The sequence below is a fragment of the Grus americana genome, chromosome 11 (genome assembly GCF_028858705.1).
Source record: "Grus americana isolate bGruAme1 chromosome 11, bGruAme1.mat, whole genome shotgun sequence".
Taxonomy (NCBI): Eukaryota; Metazoa; Chordata; class Aves; order Gruiformes; family Gruidae; genus Grus; species Grus americana.
The window spans coordinates 13,911,905-13,929,171 of NC_072862.1; the positions used below are offsets into that span (position 1 = coordinate 13,911,905).

Below are 17,267 nucleotides of genomic sequence, written 5' to 3' on the forward strand. Positions count from 1 at the left end.
GGAGAGCACTTGGGCAAGCTGATAGCAGCTCAGCAGGATGACCGCTGCCTCTGCCAGCTCAACCGTGCTGAAAATGGAGAAGCTCCTGCCTTGGCCCCATGGTCATGACCAGCAGCTCCTCTGCCTGTGGGTGGCATATACACGGCCATGACCTTAGTGTTGTTTCTGCTCCTTACAGACAGCAGCCACCGATTTTATGAAAACCTCATCCGAGCACCGTACAAAGAAAGCACCTGACAGGCTGGGAGCCAAACGCAGACTTGGGCAGGTCCTGAAAGTGCTACCAGTGAGCTCCCCCTGGTGAAATACCAGGCTCCGCACCGCCAGGGAAGACTCCCTCTGCCTTGCTGGGAGACGGCCATGTGTCTGCGGGAGTGAAACACCCGCAAGGGTCTTAAATCACCAAGGTTATGTGCTGGCCTGATTAGCCACATGAGCTGGCAGAGAGTTTGCTCCCAGGAGACCACCACATTTCCCAGGGCCACAGGCACTGGAGGACCAGGAGGACACTGTACCCGGCATCCATCCATCCACAGGTGCCAGGCTGCCCAGACCCTCCTGGATCAAAGAGGTAATGATCATTAGCATTAAAACCTATAGGAAGCCAGGATATATATAAGGATGTCTTCCTACACACAAAGCAAAACCATCCAGGTACCATGACTTATATTGCCCAGTGTCCATTACATGCCTGAGATGTAGACAGCGGTTTGTCCTTACTTTTAACGGGAGCAGCGATCTGTGCGTTCTTGCGTTTCTCTGGAGGTGGAGGGGTGATAGGAGCAGCACGCCGGGGCTGTGGTGGGATCTATAAGGAAAGATTTCAGAGCAGTCAAAGGTTGACAATGAAGACATTCTCTGTTATGAAACCTTTCTCGCGTGCGTGTGTCGATTTGTCCTTATATCTGTCTCATCGTTCGGGGAAGTTTTCTCAGGAGGACGGATATTAATAGGCAGCTTCCTAGAAGAACAAAGCAGGACTCAAGCCTGCTTCATCCCCTCCCTGTGACAGGCAAAGCAGCCCTTGTTTAATTGCTGTGTTCAGCAGCACACAGCACACACGTCGTGTAGACCTGTCAAGCATTTACTCCTCCTTTATTCCAAATGCGATCCCACACACTCGCCGTGACTCCACATTACTCTCAATAGCTCCACAGAGGCTGCAAACAGAGCGCGTATTTAGACACTCTTCTGGAGAGATCCATTACATCAGCTACACGTACCCTTGCAGAAAGACAAAGCCAAGGACTGGAGACATGTAAATGCCTTTTCCATGCTTTCAGAGCTATTTGTGCTCATGCACAGAGGGAGAAAATAGGGCTAGACCCTCTGTGCAATCCTACGCTACCTATAGTAAGACCCACTGGGAAAAGCTTTTGCCAGGGAGTTGCATTAACTCTCAACATCTGGGATCTCTCCTGTAAGTCTCCTCCACTAAGAATGCTGAGCCAGTGGTGTATGAGCTACAGACCCAGATTCCTGCACTCATCTTTTCCCGTCAGATCCAGACATCATGATCACCGACATCACTTTCCACCGAGAATTATGTTGGTGTGGTGTAACCTCAGAGTTAACGCTGCTGAACACAGCGGCCAAGCTAGGTGGGAGCACATTGCATCGATACTCTAATCCTCACATCCCAGCAGCTCAGGGCCAGGAGATTCTTAGGGGTCTCTTAGGACTTCTGCTGCCTGAAATGCACCTCTGTTTTTATGGGATATTGCAATCGCTGCCTGTGGCAAAAGCGCCCAGGGCAGCACAGGAAGGGGAAGGAGATGATGGCCTGAATGTCTCGGGTAGCCCAGGTTGAAGCCAGCTGAAATCTATAGTGACATTCAGGCCATCACCCTGTGCCCATTTTTCAGGTTTGTTTGGCTCTGGAAGAGAAGTTTTTCTGTGACCTGTCAGTGCTGAACAGCCCTGTAATGCTGCACAGAGCGATGCCAGACCCCACAGTGAAAAACAGAGAAGCCCTTGAAAGGTCTCCATTTTAAATAGCTCAGAACAAGGAGAATGAAAAATGTACTTCCCCCCCGCCCCCCCGGATCCAGGAAAGGCAGAAACCTCCTCTGAAATGGGAGCAAAGATATTCCCGGAAATAAGACACCTTCAGGAGCCACCTTCAATCTTCAACACTTGTCTGGTGGGCATCGAGTCAAGACACAGTAGTTTGCACAGCTTACAAAGACTTTTTGAAAGGGATCTCTTGGTCCCTTTCTTCCACCCAGCACTAATATATCCAACCTTTCGCTATGTCACATAACAAGTTGCTGCTTTACAAGTGCCTTTAGCTGGTGGATTAGCATGAAATACTGCTGCAGACTCCCAGCCTGAGCTCTTCTGCTCTTGTCAATCCATCCCACATTGTTCTCTGGATAAAATGCTATATGATACTTGCATACAGCTTCAAAAATGATCTGTGTTGGTCCAAAAAGAGAATGCACAGCTGAGAGAGGCCAAACAGATCAGGAGAGGTCTCTGCATCGCATGGTTGGAAGGCTGGTCCCAAATCCGGAAAGCTCAGCTGTGCTAAAAGCAGAGCCTTCTCTGCAGAGCAACGGAGCTAACAGCACGAGTCGGAGCTGCTTGGCACGGCACGGCCACGATTACAGAAGCAGGGGGATTTAGCAGACAAGCAGGCTCAGAGCAGCAGCATGACATTATTTGGAGACATCTAGGGCTGGGTCATTCTGGAGTATTTCCATGGCTTCACTGGCCCTTCCAAATTTACCATGCAAGTTTAACACAGCTAGTACAGACGAGTGTTTAAATTAATAGATGTACAGCTAATGTTAGCTCAGAGCCCTGCCAGCCTCATTTAGACATGAATTTCCCCGCGCTGATGCCTGCCTGAGCTGTGAGCTGCCACACAGTCATGAGTCATTAGGGGTAATCAATGGCCATCCCCTCCCTCCACCTCACATCCCAGCTGCTGTGTGGGGCTGAGAGGATGTACAACATCAAACCCCCAAGGGAAGGAGAGGAAAGGGGAGAAAACATGTTCTGTCCAGCTGCTGTGGGGAAGGTGACCATGTAGGAGTCCTTGCAGCTCAGATGCCTCCTGTCCAGAGGGGAGAAGAAGAGGGACCTTATCAAGGGTCCAGAGAGAAGCACCTACACACATGTTGAAAGCCTCCCTTGCCCCAGGCCTCTACAAGGGGGCTGTGAAGTTCCCCAAATCCACAGATTTCACAGCGTGCTTCTCTCCTTTTCCATTTTGCAGTGACCGCTAGTAGAGACTCTGCTCCCAGCGCTGCTTGAGACCAGAACTGCCTCAACCACAACACTCCCATCCCCTTCCCAGCCAGGCAGGCAGAGACCACCACAACTTCAACTCTAACTCGTGGGCATTATGCTGGTATAGTAGGAACCTTTAAACAACAATAAAAAAAACCCAAACATAAAAAACCCAATAATCCCGTACCCACCACCTCCTCTAGGCAAACTCTGCCAAGCCAGACACACTGGTCTGCAGCAAAGGCTTCTGGAGACAAGCATCACAAATGCAGCAGGCTGACTAAAATACTCTGAGACCCCAACCTCCTTGCTCGGCAGCTGGTACGTAACTGCCCCAGCTTCACACCTCCTGCTAACTGCAGAGGAGCTGAAGAGAGGCTCAGCACGGGCGTCATCACTGAGTACTTCAGCCAGTTCAGCCCTGGGAGCAAAGCCACCCACAGGAAATTTGCACTTCAAATTTTACTTAAAGTCTTCAGATGCAAACATAGAATACCCCTGAAAATCCCAAGCAGTGAAAAGCACATCCCAAGACTCTGCTTCTCCAGAATTAGTGAGAGAGTTTAGATTTCAGTAGATTTCCTCTTAGGCAGCTGTATAACCAGTGGAAGAAAGCAATGCTGCTTCCTCCATTTCATATTTTCAAAGCAGACAGGAAACCCATTCACTGTTAAAATCTCAAGGAAATCCAAGCTGTTAAAATCTCAAGGAGCCCTTTCAGCAAAGGGCAAAGCTGGAAGCCCTTTGACTGCGTCCTCAGTGCCACCCAGACAGAAACTGTTCTTTGTCAGCCAAGGAATCTGTCTCGCTCCTTACTGGCAAGCAACCAAACCACAGACCAGATAAAGACAGACAGGGCATCGGCATGGAGAAGGGGCCATAAGGTGCTCCATGCTCTTAGCCTGTAAGGCACAGGCTTGAGAGCGCAGCTGGTTTGGCTGCCCAGAAAAGAAAACAAATACCAAAGAGAAAAATGGGGTTTGTAAGGATGCCGTGTCGTGCATGAGCCAGAGCTACCGTTCATCTCTGCAGATTCACAATTCTTCAAGTGTAAAACAAGCCTCATCTCCTAGCCCTAACACCCAGCTATACCCACACAGCGTAATTGGCCCCAACTGCTGCAGCCGTCCTGGGCTGCTGCTTTGAAGCCTGACTGGCGCTGCACAGTAACCTTGGAACTGTATGCCACTGAGATTAAAAAATCTGCTCTAAATAGTATCTCCTGCAATTTACCTTTAATTTATCATGACAAGGAACATTCAGACAAAGCAGGATCTTTGGGGTTTTTTATGTTTTGAGTGGTAAAAATAGGCAGCCGCAGCAGATAAAATGTTTAAGGACCAAAGATCTTTGGCAGATTTAACAAGGGGGAAACATTAAGCAGTGCTGAGTACTTGGAGGGAGTTCTGCTGCTCACGTCAAAATTGTTTTTCAACGTATTCTCTGGGGGAGGCTGCAACTCTTAGAAAGCTGTCAAGAGACAGTCACACAATCTAGAGCAGATCTCACACGTCTCCGTAAAACCACAGACCCTCAAGGATCCCAAAAAGCATCACGAGTGTAAGTGGCAGAGGGACTGTTCCAGACTTCTTAGAGACAGCATCACTTTACGTTGCAGTAATCCTAGGTAAGCAGCACAAACACTTGATTTGTGACCTCAGCTGCAAAGGCATTTTATTAAACAGGATAAGCGATGTCATACCACCAAAGGAGGAATTTAGAAAGCATCCAGCTGCTGTTACCTGATAGAGACCTTCATCCTCCTCCTCAAACTCAGTGTTTGGAAGACTGTGATGTCGCTCGTACCCCGTCCGGCACACCCCATTGGGCTGCCGTGCCACATCCAGATGGTGATCACTGGACGACTGCGTCATAACCATTCCCTGCGGGGTGGGAGAGTGACCTTTGCGGGACACTGTCTCCTTCCGGTGATGGATCAGTTTTCTGAAATAGAATGATGACATCAGGAACAGCAAAGCTAAAGGAAGGGAGTGATCGTGCTGCAACATTTAAATGATATTTTTTAATGATTTATTGCATTTGGGTTATATATACCAGAATGGGTTACATTACTCTGAACACCAACTCCAGTTTCATTAACAACTAAGGAAGCACTTCTGGGGGAGGAAGGAAGAGGCTTTGCAAGAGCCTATGATTTATTCATCAGCTCGCTCGAGAAAAATGCCTCTTCCTCAGGGGAGAGTCATATATTGCATTGCAAGCTTCAGAAATTGCCTGCACTTTAGAATCGCTGTTCAACTGAGATTAAACCAGTGTGCCTCAGCACAGAGCACGAGGTGTGAGAGAAAAACAGAAGTTCTCCTCACACGCAATTATTTGAGAGCATATTAAAGACCTTGTGCCACACGCCAACCACCTCTACAATTCCTGGCTGGTAGAGAGGAGAAAATGCATCCAGAAAGGTTTTGGATTTCTCCTTCAAGCCTACAACGCAGCTGAGAGTTTTCTCTCCTTTACACGCACAGGGATAGAGGGGCAAGACCAAAGCACTACTTTGCTGGACGTGGTTGACAGGAGCAGCCACATTGGCTACCAGCTCAAAGCTGGGAAGCTCTGAGTGCATCAGCACTTTGCAGCACAGGGACTCAAGTCAACAACGTCCAACTTGACTTCCAAGAATAGAAAAAGACCCAAGCATCACACACTGACTACCCTCCATCTGCCGGCTCTCCCAGACATCCATCATACTTACTGAAGGACATCTCTCTGCTCCAGGTTGTACTTTCCCCCATTCTTCATGGCTGCATTGTGCACAGCCTCAATGGCGCGGTCAATAGACTGGAGAACCACATCTTGTTCCAGCACCTGAGGAACACAACATCCCACGTGTTACTGCGCTGCTTCAGCTGCGGGTCTTCTGCACCAGAGCTTATGGCAGAAGAGACCACAGTACAGGAAACCCCCAGAGCAGGCACAAGCCAAATGGCCAAACAGCTCCCAGAGCCAGAACCCCATCTCAGCACCATCTCGCTTTTCCCTCCTTCCTCCAGAGGAAACATATTTGAAGCTGTGCTTCAAACTGAGTCTGCCCATTCAAGGTTTACAGTTGGAAAAGAAAGTCACTGTTACAAGCACTGAAGTCCAACATTCCCTACAGGGAGGCCAGGGACAGAGCTTCAGGGCCACGCAGCAGCCTTGAATATTCAGCCTGCTGCAGGGAGCTTTCGAGATCCCACTGCAAAGCCCAGCTTATCCCAAGCTCAATTATTTCTGGTCTTGCTGCCTTACTATGGAGCAAATACACAGCCATGAATGTTAGAGTTAAAATCTGGTGGCCTTCAGAGTCCATTGGCTCTGGCTTTGCATTTTTGCTCACTTTTTTCTTGATGTTTTTTATACTTGTTTTGCAACTTGAAGTGCCTTTTCCAAATCTCCACCCAAACTGTCATAGCAACATTTATTCCTCCTGCCAACCAGTTTAGCACTCGTTACTGCAGCTGAAATAAACACCAGCCTTGAAACAAGGAATACCAAAGACGTCATTCCCTGGGCTTACACAGGGGGCCGGGAGAGCTGTAGTGAAGGGGCACAGGGAGGTAAAGCAGGTTTCCACGCTTGGGACATTCTTCAAGGCTTTGTTTATCAACAATTGACATGCCTTCAGAAGAAAAGACCTTTACAGGACTAAGGTTGAAGGCAAAGGACATGCTACCGAGCCTTTGCCGTGGATCCGGCAGACTCACAGGTCTCCCACAAGCTGCTGCTGGTGCCTGCACCATCCATTCGTACCACCACTGGCAGCCTCAGCCCGTGCACGCAGGGGAGGAGTGGGAGAGGAAAGGAGAGCTTGGACTCCAGCACTCATTGCAGCTGTTTGAACACTAAAACCCCCTTCATCTTCGCTTGCTTTGCCCCCCTTCCCTGCATCAGGGTAACCATTTATCCAGCCAAGGAGCTGCTGGAATCTCGTCAAGGATGCACCTTAATTGGCCTTAGGGGGCTGCAGAGCAGCAGAAGGCAAGCCCTCCCCGCCGGGGCCCAAAGTGCCTGCTTCCATAGCACTGGCATGCAGTTTTCTGCTAACATGCTATGTATTATTTATATCCTGATTAATTACTAAACCAAATGTGAATTAACAGCTACCACAGACTGTGGGGAAAAAACCAACCTCTGATCAAGGTGGGGATGAGAGGCCCCCTCTGCAATACTCAGCTTCAAAAAGAAAAATTTAGGAGGGTTTTTTTTGTTGTTTTGTTTTCCAAAGAAAAAGAGATAGGAAAGAATGCAACTGGGGAAAACTTTAAAAATAAACCCAGGTACATTAAAATACATCTACCAAGTTTCTTAAAGTATCAGATCAAGGACAAAACCAACACTCGGAATCTAACTTTGCGATGAAGCCTCCAAGCAGCCCCACACGGCCTGGGGAACATTTCACCTCTAACTACAGATCTAAGTAAGGAAATGGAGCAAAGTGCATTTGAACACATTGAAAGGAGTGTTGGAAGGAGAAGGAAAGGCAAATTATTTCACAGAATGCAACTCATTTTCTGAGAAGAGAAAATTATGGCAAACTACGTGCTTTCTCCGGGAACGGGGAGCGGTGCAGAATCCCCAAGGGAATGCCAGTGCTGCTCTGAGCGCCGAAAGCCCTCCCCTCTGCACAGCCCATCCACCCTCGTGCTGCTCCCACATGAGCTCCCACCTCAAAATTCAACACAACTCCTGCTACATCCTCCAAACACCCACCCTGGTGCACTCCCTGGTCCCCCGCTTGTAGACCATCCACATTCACCAGCACCCCCTGCAAAACCACCACGAGATGCACCCCTTCGTGCTGCCTTCCCTCACCCTCCCCAGCGCACCAGGCTTTCACCCACACAGGTTTCAGCCCTTTCTCAGTCTGATCTTCCCAGGAAAGACCACAGTACACAGCGCTGAATCCCACTGAACAGCTCAGCATCTCTGCCCTCTTCCAGAGGGCACCTCGACATCGTCCACAGCCCACAGGAATCCACAGGCTGGAGCTGCTACTCGCTGTGCTATGTCATTTGTTACGGAGAGGGTGATTCTTTCCACACTAATGCAGCAGCATTGTGACAACCAGCTTTTAGCTGCTGTGCTCTTTCCTTTGTTTCCACTCCCCAACCCTCTATTAACAGGGCCCTGTCAAAAGGGCTGGAATAAAAAAGCAGCATTAACTTGCCACTTGCACTTTATGACATTGTTGATGCTGCTCATAAATCACCTCCTCCTCCCTTGCTCAGCTGAGCTGGTCAGGGCACAGGGTCTTCAGCACGGGGGCTGCCTGGCATTTAGGGTTTGTAGGACACCCAGCATTGGGGTTGCCCTGCACTATAGTCATGAATTTAAATAGAAATCAGTATCTTGGATAAATGATGCAATTAGAAGGAATCCACACGCTCCTTGGGTTAACCGAAATGGCATCACTTTGAGGATGACGGACAAAAAGCACATTGCAGTTAAAAGGAGCATGGGTTGCATGGGGACGAAAGTCAGGTTTGCCAGTGTCTCACCTACAACCTCCTCCCCCCCAGGACTCAAGGGATTACCTGCTCACAGCAATTCAGGATAACGCACACGCCTCGCCATTCGCCCCATGCAGTTTAGGGAGACCAGTCACTCTGCAGCACTGACAGGGGATTCCTGCCAGCATCCAGCACCGGCTCCTGAGGATGCTCACGGCTGGGACGCAGGCAGGCAGAGATCCTGAGCAGTATGGCCAGGCAGCGTATGCCCCCACTTTCTCACACGTTTGCAGGCAATCCTGGCAACGCATGGCTCTACAGCCTGCAAAAAGAGAGGTCACAAACCGGCACCAAGGTAACGGAGCAGAGCCTTTGAGCTCAGGCAGGAGAGATCCATGCTCAGAAGTCTGCTCTCGCCCCCGCAGGGCCCTGCACAGAGATCCAGCCCCTGCCCCCTCCCACGCTCCAGAATACAGAGATGAAACCCTGCTCATCACAGGCTAAGCTGAGGTTCACACGGAAGCAGGGATGCGCACGAAAAGGGCATCACTGTATGGCGTGCTGTCAGAGGAGACGTACCAAGTAAAGCCCAGGAATTCAGCTGGATTTACTGAGCCGTGCTGGTAACCGCATGGGTGGGGGCTGGCAGAGCCGCTGCAGCACGCTGGCTGTTAACTATATCCTTCACCAGTTACCAGCGGCACAGCCATGCCAGTGTCTCCCAAAAGGCGTGGAAGGCAGCAGGGACAGTGCAATGATGGTGCTGGAAGGTCCTGGCCGTGTGTGCCCGCCCTTACGGGGTGAGTGCAGGGGTCTCCTCGGTCGGCGTGGGGTGGCAAAGCTACCAGGCTGTGGCCCAGAGGCATCAAAAGGACACCAATTCTGCCCAACGTACTGTGAAAACAGAGGGATATTTTAGTGTGGTATTGATCCACATTCACATGGCCCCTCACCCCAGAAAGGAGTGGCCGCCACCCTCTCTATCAGATATTTCTGGTTTGATCAAATAAAACGCTGCATCAGAGAAACGCTGGGCTCTATAAACAGCCTGTCACAACCAGGCTGGCTACAGGGAGAGGCAGGGGAAGAGCAGAGCAGTGACCCCTGACGATCACCGACTAGACTGGCTGATGGGCCGCTATCAGAGAACCGGGGGCACTGTCGGCACCTTGCAGGCGAGCTGCCCTGCAGGAACAAGTTACAGCTCAATTAGAGCCACGAATATCAGCCAGGAAAAAGAACTTCTTCCTTTATAGCCCAGCGTAGGAGAATCACAGAAGCATCAATAAATCATTACTTCCTCTCTCCTTGCTAATAACATGAGCAAACAAAGAGTTTCCCCAGAGCCTGCTGCCAGCTTCCTCCTACCCCCATTCGCAGGAGGGGGGTCCCCACCTCAGCAAGGATAGAGCCAGACCTCAGCACTGCCCTGGGGTGCTCTGCACGCCCCCCACTTCCCAAGGCAGGTGGGGAAGGATGTCTTTCCCAAGGCCAAAGCCAGGCTTTCAAAAAGCATCCTTCCAGGATGTCTCAGGGGTAACTGAGCACGGCCAACACGAGGCACGGCTGTGCCCAGGCAGGGATGCGGTCACCCCCGTGGCTCACATTACTCTCATCTTCACTGCCCCAAGAGCAGCCTCCCCAAAGAGAGCACACGTGCACAGGACGTGTCGCACACCTCTGCTTCCCCCACATGCAGGCTGATGAGAGACACGAGCGTTTCGGAAAACGCTATCAGTGTCCTGGCTGCGCATGCAGCACGACCTCCTCTCCCGGGGCTATTGAAAATGTCATACCCCTCCCTCTTTGTTTTGAGTTCTTCCACACGTACCACCAGCGTTGTTTAAACGCACTCACACAGAAGAACCTGCTCAACAGTCTAGAATAATCATACCTTTCAGAAAAGCATTTTCTACACAAACAGGCTGACAGCTGCATCAGCACAGACAGGCTGAGCCACCCTGCGTGTGCGAGACTCCCACATTTATGAAAGTGGCCCATTAATGTATGGCAGGCTTTTCTTTGCCTCCGCAGGGGGCTGATCCAAGAAAACATGAGGTTTTTTTCTTCCTGCCTCCCCAGTTTTTAGTGATCAAAGGCGTTTGCTCTCCTGCATGTGCAGGAATCAGTGCCCTCGCTCCTGCGGCTGTTTTTGCAGCCGTGGGGGTGCCCAGGCAGGGCTGCTGATTTTCACCCTCATGCCATTGCTCCAACTCTCACGACACAACAACAAAAGACAGACAAAGTTTTTTGTCTCCAGTGACAGCTCAGTTTTCACACAGCTGCACTGACACGGACCACGGCTGAAATTAGGATATTTCTCCCACTGCCGTACACAGGCACAGGCTGGTTCTTTGTTACTCAAATCGTAGACAAACGTCACCTCTTAGGTCACATGCCATTCGTCCCCAGTCACCACCAGACTGTCTGCATGCTGTATTCCTTCCAGATTTAAATGATCACTGCAGCAATTTGCAAAAAATCAACTAGCCTTTGTCCATGGCAGAGTGATGTACCAGATATGAGTTCCCCCTTCTGAACCACACAGTTCAAACAAATGGGCTGAGTTTTGGGTTTTGCATTGCTGTGGGAAATTCAGCTCTTTTCTCTTCCCCTTTTTGCAGCTCCAATCAGAAATTTTTAGTCCCCAAGCTGTTGGCTAAGAGCTATGCATTAACTTATTCTTGTAGGCATCAAGATACTGTGCCTTGCAGCACTTAAAAACGCATGATAAAAACCCAAGTGAAACAATGGGCAACTGTCCTGGTTATTGAGCAAATACGATGAGAAAAGCTCCAAACAAATCTGCAGCATCTCTGACTCGCTAGCAAGCAAACAAAGACATGGCTGAGCTATTCTGACAAAGAGGCAGCCCAGAAACAGATCTGGAATTCCTGCTGATATGCTATAGTGGGTTTCTAATAGATCAGTGTGTTTCTGCTGTGTGCTGACAGCAGCCACTCGAGCGGACAGCCTGCACAAATGAGAAATGAAGAGAAAGGACAGCCGGGGAAAGGGTTTAAGTTGTGCAAATCGTGCTAAAGCAAAAGACAGACTTCCTGGCAAAAGAGATGTACTAACTAGGGACAGTACAGGCACGAGTGGCATTTGGAATAAACAAAACCCTGAAGGCAGAGGGATGCACAGCAACCAAACTTCAAACGATTTCTCTCCCAGCAGCAGGCAGCTTCGGAGTCAGAGACACACTGAGGGAACAAGGAAACGCATGCAACCCACCACTGCACGCTTGTACTTCCCAAGGTGGAAATGCTTCATCCTGCGTCTCTCCAGCCACGCTCAGACCCTGTTTACTGGCCACGATGATCAGAATCAGCCACCGATTCCTTCCCCTTGCAATCCTGCGCCCTCCAGTAACCAGAACACGTCTCTTAAGCCAAAACATGCTAAGAGGATAAAAGCAGAGACAGAAGTTTTTAAAATAAAGCAGTCAACACATACTTACATATCTTGCCGTTCTCTGCTGCCTTAATTCTTACTGCTCTCAGTGCTTCAGGGGACTTCTCTGGCTCAGGCTGTCCAGGTGAACAGCCACCAGACAACAGAGCTGCCCCTCGCTTTCGGGTTTACCTGTTCAGCATCCCTTTGGCACATAATTGTCAAGCCAAGTCAATATCAGACACGATCAATGCTGTGTCTGTGCAGGGGAAACATATGTTTCTACTTACATATATGTATACATAAATTATACACACACATCTACATTAGAGCTACCATCTACGCTGAATAAGAAAACTGCAGATAGCCTCTACTTTGATGAAAGCTCAGGGTTATGAACGAGGACATATAAAGGCGGAAGGAAAGATGCCGCAGTGAAGTGCTAGCGGTTATTCTAGCACTTTTAACACATTAGTATTAAAGTTGCCCAAAAAAGCCCAACAGAAGGGGTTGTGCCAGTCTTTGCACAGTCATCCTCAGTCTTCAGTCTGGTAGCCGAAAAAAATCGCTACAGATGCCTCTCTCAGCTCAGTGAGATTCAGTACAGCTCCCAGATCACTTGCATGCAATTAGCACAAGTGCAGAAGATATTAAGCATGATCATGTATTAAGCATGATCAAAAATACAACTAATTTCTAATTTCCCAGAGTGCTAGTCTCAACCCATCTTTGTTTTGATCCAATGAGCAAAAACATGGATGTGGGCTGAAGACCCAGCCACAGAAGCACTTTGCAGTTAATCAGGTTTGCCAAGCACTGCCAGGACAAAGGACAAGGACAGAGCCCAGAGGAAGAAACAAGCCTGGGAAACCATGCAAGTTCTGGCTCCTCTTCTGGCATTCAAGGAAGAAGGTTCAGTTTTCCCCAAAAATTTATTTCCATAGCAGAGATTATAGCAAAATGCTGGAAAGGTGACAGTTATATGAGAGGCAGGACCAAGAAATTAAAATTTCTGCCACATTCAAGAGAACTGCTGTCCCCTCCCATTCACCTCTGCACCGGCGTACGTTTCCAGCACGTGAGGATCAAGTAAGTAAAGTCTCCGGCAGTCAAGCAGAAAAAACTGCAAGTTGGCAATTCAGCTGATGCACAGACAGATGCAAGAGAAGAGCACATATGAACATGTCAACTGAAAGGGACTTTCCTCTTGCACACCACAGACTGGAACAGATTTAACAGCAGACAATTACGTGTTTGATAGAGAAGTAGTAACTTATGATTCATCTTGCAAGGGAATTTATGATTTATCAGCTTTTCTTCTAAAATCCTCCCTCTCCCATGGCCAACTTTCTGGCAAGGGACAGAAGGTGAAAAACTGCAGCTACGATGCTCGTTGGGCATAATTACCACATTGCCCAAACCCAAACAGGGAGAAATTGTAAAGCATCTCTTACTGACTTAACGGGAAAGGGGAGTGCTGGTGCCCCTTCCTGCAAAGCTGTCCCTGCGAAGATGAAAACCTGCCTTGTGTTACCATGAGCAAACCTGAGAACGCCTTGGAAAGTTCCTCCCAAACAAAGATGATTCCAGTCGGAAGGAACAAAGGCAGCTTGCTTGCTGCAGGATCACTTAACACTCTGGCACTAACAGACACACTAATTTTCCTGTGTCCTAGACTCTGCATGTGGAGTAAACACTGCCTCTTCTGCCATAAAGGGATACAAACCCCTCTGCACACCCCAAAATAAAAAGAAAGCCAGCAGGGCAGGAACAGAGACCACATTAACTCATACAGAAAACCCAGCGCTTTCCTCTGTAATGAGGATTTCTCTTTTTCAAGTTACTTGCGCATCCTATCCAAAATGCAGCGATGGGATCAGATCATACCTGCAACCTACTCCAAAATAAAGTGACCCCCAGACTGCCATATGGAAAAACCTGAGTATTTGTTACCAGGAGCAGATCGCTCCAAGCAACTGAGGAGTAACAGCAACCAGCAAGGCTGTCCCTCTGTTCAAAGAGAGCAGCTCCACACCTTTCCACGGAGCAAAGCTTGTTCCAAGGTGAAGGGATCACATACAAACAGTCCTTTTACCATCATCCCTTCATGCAACTCCCAAGCACGGCAGGTAGACCAAGATCCTTGAGGACTTCTGCCGCTAATGGTATTTCAGGCCAGGGACCCAAGAGAGCAAGCACACTTAAAGTTTCTCCAAAGTAGGCGCCCAAACCCAAAAAACCTAATTTCTATATGTTCCCATAATACGGATCTCACCGGCAATTTCTCTTCTGTCCACAGCCCCCTTGGGTCACAGACACAGGTATTTGAAATATCAGTACTAGAAAACCCCAAGATACGCAACCACCTCCTCCCCAGCATTTCCAGGCTGTGCAGACCAGCTCCCACCACTGCAGAGGAAACAGTTTCCCTGTGCTGGGCAGGTACTTCCCAACATGGGAAACCCAAACAAGTCTTCCACCCAAGCAGAACGGCATGTGCAGTCCCAGCAGCTTCCCTCCGGCTGCCAGCAGCCTTTGTGACTTTAATCTGGGTACAAAATACGCATTAAGGGATTTAAACAAGAAGTATGACAGCCAGGCTCCCAATAAAAGATAACCCTTGAATGCTCATTTGCTTTCAGGTGGGCCATTGTAAAGCTAACACAAGATGGAACACCTCCTTCTGAAAGAAAACAGGCATCTCCCTCCCCTACCACAGATTTTGGTAGCTATATATTTCAACACGTTCAGAGTAGCACTATCGAACAGGGGATGCTATTTAGGCTTTTGGCTTATTAGTGCTATACACAAAAGTTCAATGAAGTTTGGTGTGCTGGCTAATTATAGCAAAGCTGTTTAAAGACTGTTGAAGGTGCAGGGCAGCAGGGGAGGGTGTAGCAGAGGGGCTGAAATACTCCACGCGGGCCATGCTGTCAAGAGGTAGATCACGCTAATTGGCCATAGACAAAATACCCAAGTATGCCAATGTGCTTGTTAGCTGAGAGCTGCTCCTGCAAGCACATCTATTCCTGGTAAAGCAGATGTTTCTGCTGAAGCAGTCAGCACCCAGGCACTCATCGTGCTCAGGAAGTCAACACAATTGAGCTTTACTGGGACAACGATTAAAGCTAATGCTAACTCATGCCCAAAAATAAATGAAGATACTATTGCGATCTGTAGTGGTGTCTTACAAGTACAACTATTGTATGTGTGACAATAAAGACAGAGCAAAAAAAACCCCAAACCTCAGAAAATTGTGAACTAGAGACCCTGAGGCCTCCCGAGTTGCTTTTTGACTGGCAGACAGCGGAAGTGGACAGCACATGATTTTTCTGTACTGCAAAACTTAAGACTGACAGTTTCCATTGACCTACAAAATTACCTTGAGAATTGCAAGTTTAGCTATGTTTATCAGAGAAATGAGGCTAACTTGCTGTTATCTCTAGATTCAGTTCAAGAACAAATCCAGGGGTTTGTTTAGTGGGATTTTTTACCTTAAAAAAAGATTAAAGGGTTCAACTGGATTTGCTGACATTTCACCTACAAGGCAGTAAGAGGTGGGTCACAGAAGAAAAGCAATTCATTAGTGTCCCACACTATCTGCAGGGGAAAAATAGCCTACTGCTCAAGCTGCAAGTTTTAATCCCATCTCCTTTTGCAGCTTAGAGTGGCACAGGCTCTCCGGAAACATGAAGAAATGGGAACAGGAGGGGAACGTTCTCTTAGGACATTGTGCTACAGGCAGCAGAACAGCCATAATCCTGTTTTCCTCACTTCCCGAGGCAGCGAACAAAAAAGTGCATTGGTTGGACTGTTCACTCCTCATGCACAAAACTTTCAGCCCAACTCACGTACCTTATTACAGTATTGATTTCTCATGTCCACCTTTTCACATACCACATTCACCCATGTCAGCATCCACCTTGCTCAGCGGGATTGGCGAGAGTGAATTACTGTAGTTTAGGAAATCTTCCCAGCCCACCTCTAGTGGGACAAATCCCACAGGAGAGGATATGGCCAGGACTCAGCTCACCTTCACTTGACCCAGCTGGTGGCCCTTCCACAAAGGGGGTCCAGAGGAGGAACCTTCTGGTGCACAAGGCCGCCACGGGGCAGAGAAGGTGGTGGAAGCTGCCCGACAGCAAGTAAGGGGCTACAGCAACTCTCAAGCTGTGTGGTTTGCAATCCCTGTGCGTGCTCTCTGCCCCACTCACCAAACCCCTCCAGGTCAAGGATAATCATTCTTCACTGCTCCTAACTCCCCATGGCCCAGCTATCAGAGGTTCGGGTGGACCTCCACATCTGAGGAGTCACACAAGACCAAACATTGCCAACTGTGGTTTTGCTGGAAGATTTTTTTTCCTCACCCATTAATAGTACATTAATAGTGTTTAAAAGCTTTTAAAGTGACCAGAGCTTGATATCAGTTTGAGATCTTAAGCTTCTGAACGAGAGCTCAAAAATACAGGCAGTTCACCACGTGTTCATGCATGTAAAAATCTCAGATGTCAGCCTGTATCACTGGGCAACGCTTCTAAGAGAGCCCAAGACTACAGCCAAGATGATGCTTACCAAAACTGTACGCTGGAGGTGTTTCTTTCCATCCCTGATGTAAAGAATTATACTGTACGGGCCCCTTGATAAAGTTGCGCAATTATTTCAATGCTGCTGCTATCTCTTGTCATGAAGCTAATGGAAGACAGACACACAAAATCAATTCAAAAAACAAATTAAAGGGGACACATTTTTCAGTTTAAGTCAATAAAGGCGATTCTGAGGCAGACAAAAACTTCATTACTTAGAACCCAGCACTTCAAGAGATGCTGATTTTTTTATGTCAAATGGAAAAAGTCTTCAGCTACAAACACTTCGATTCAGCCAGGCTCAGGGAAATCCCTAAGCTTCTGCATTAAGTAGGTAATGAATTTTTATGATCATCATTCTTACTTGAGCTACTGGGTTTTCACGCAATTATTCTTTTTACATGCTGAAAAATGTGGGCTTCCCTGATACTTGAGCTTCTACCCACATATTCCTCAGGGACAGCTAAGCCTGGGCACAGAGTGAAAGGGACTGTAGACCTGCCTTCTGCTCTGTCACTCGGGTGTGATTTATGACCTGGGCATAGCCCGCTACGTTCAAACTGCGGTGGCCCTCCACCCCCTGCAAAGACACATCCTTTCC

General features: G+C 48.5%; 1 protein-coding gene across 8 annotated transcripts in view; it reads right to left on the minus strand.

Moving 5' to 3' along the window:
* The window catches only part of NCKIPSD (NCK interacting protein with SH3 domain), a 54,021-nt gene that overhangs the window by 25,920 nt on the left and 10,834 nt on the right, over positions 1-17,267 (minus strand). For 3 of the 8 annotated variants that reach the window (XM_054837974.1, XM_054837971.1, XM_054837975.1), the window contains 3 exons: positions 5,951-6,063; positions 4,980-5,181; positions 721-808 (listed from right to left, as the gene is read on the minus strand). In XM_054837974.1, the coding sequence (XP_054693949.1) occupies positions 721-808; positions 4,980-5,181; positions 5,951-6,063 (403 nt within the window). Of the gene's footprint in view, positions 1-720; positions 809-4,979; positions 5,182-5,950; positions 6,064-8,771; positions 9,010-9,266; positions 10,708-11,924; positions 12,092-16,655; positions 16,773-17,267 lie in introns of those variants that run through there. The other 5 variants (XM_054837972.1, XM_054837973.1, XM_054837977.1 and 2 more) reach the window with 4 other exon arrangements.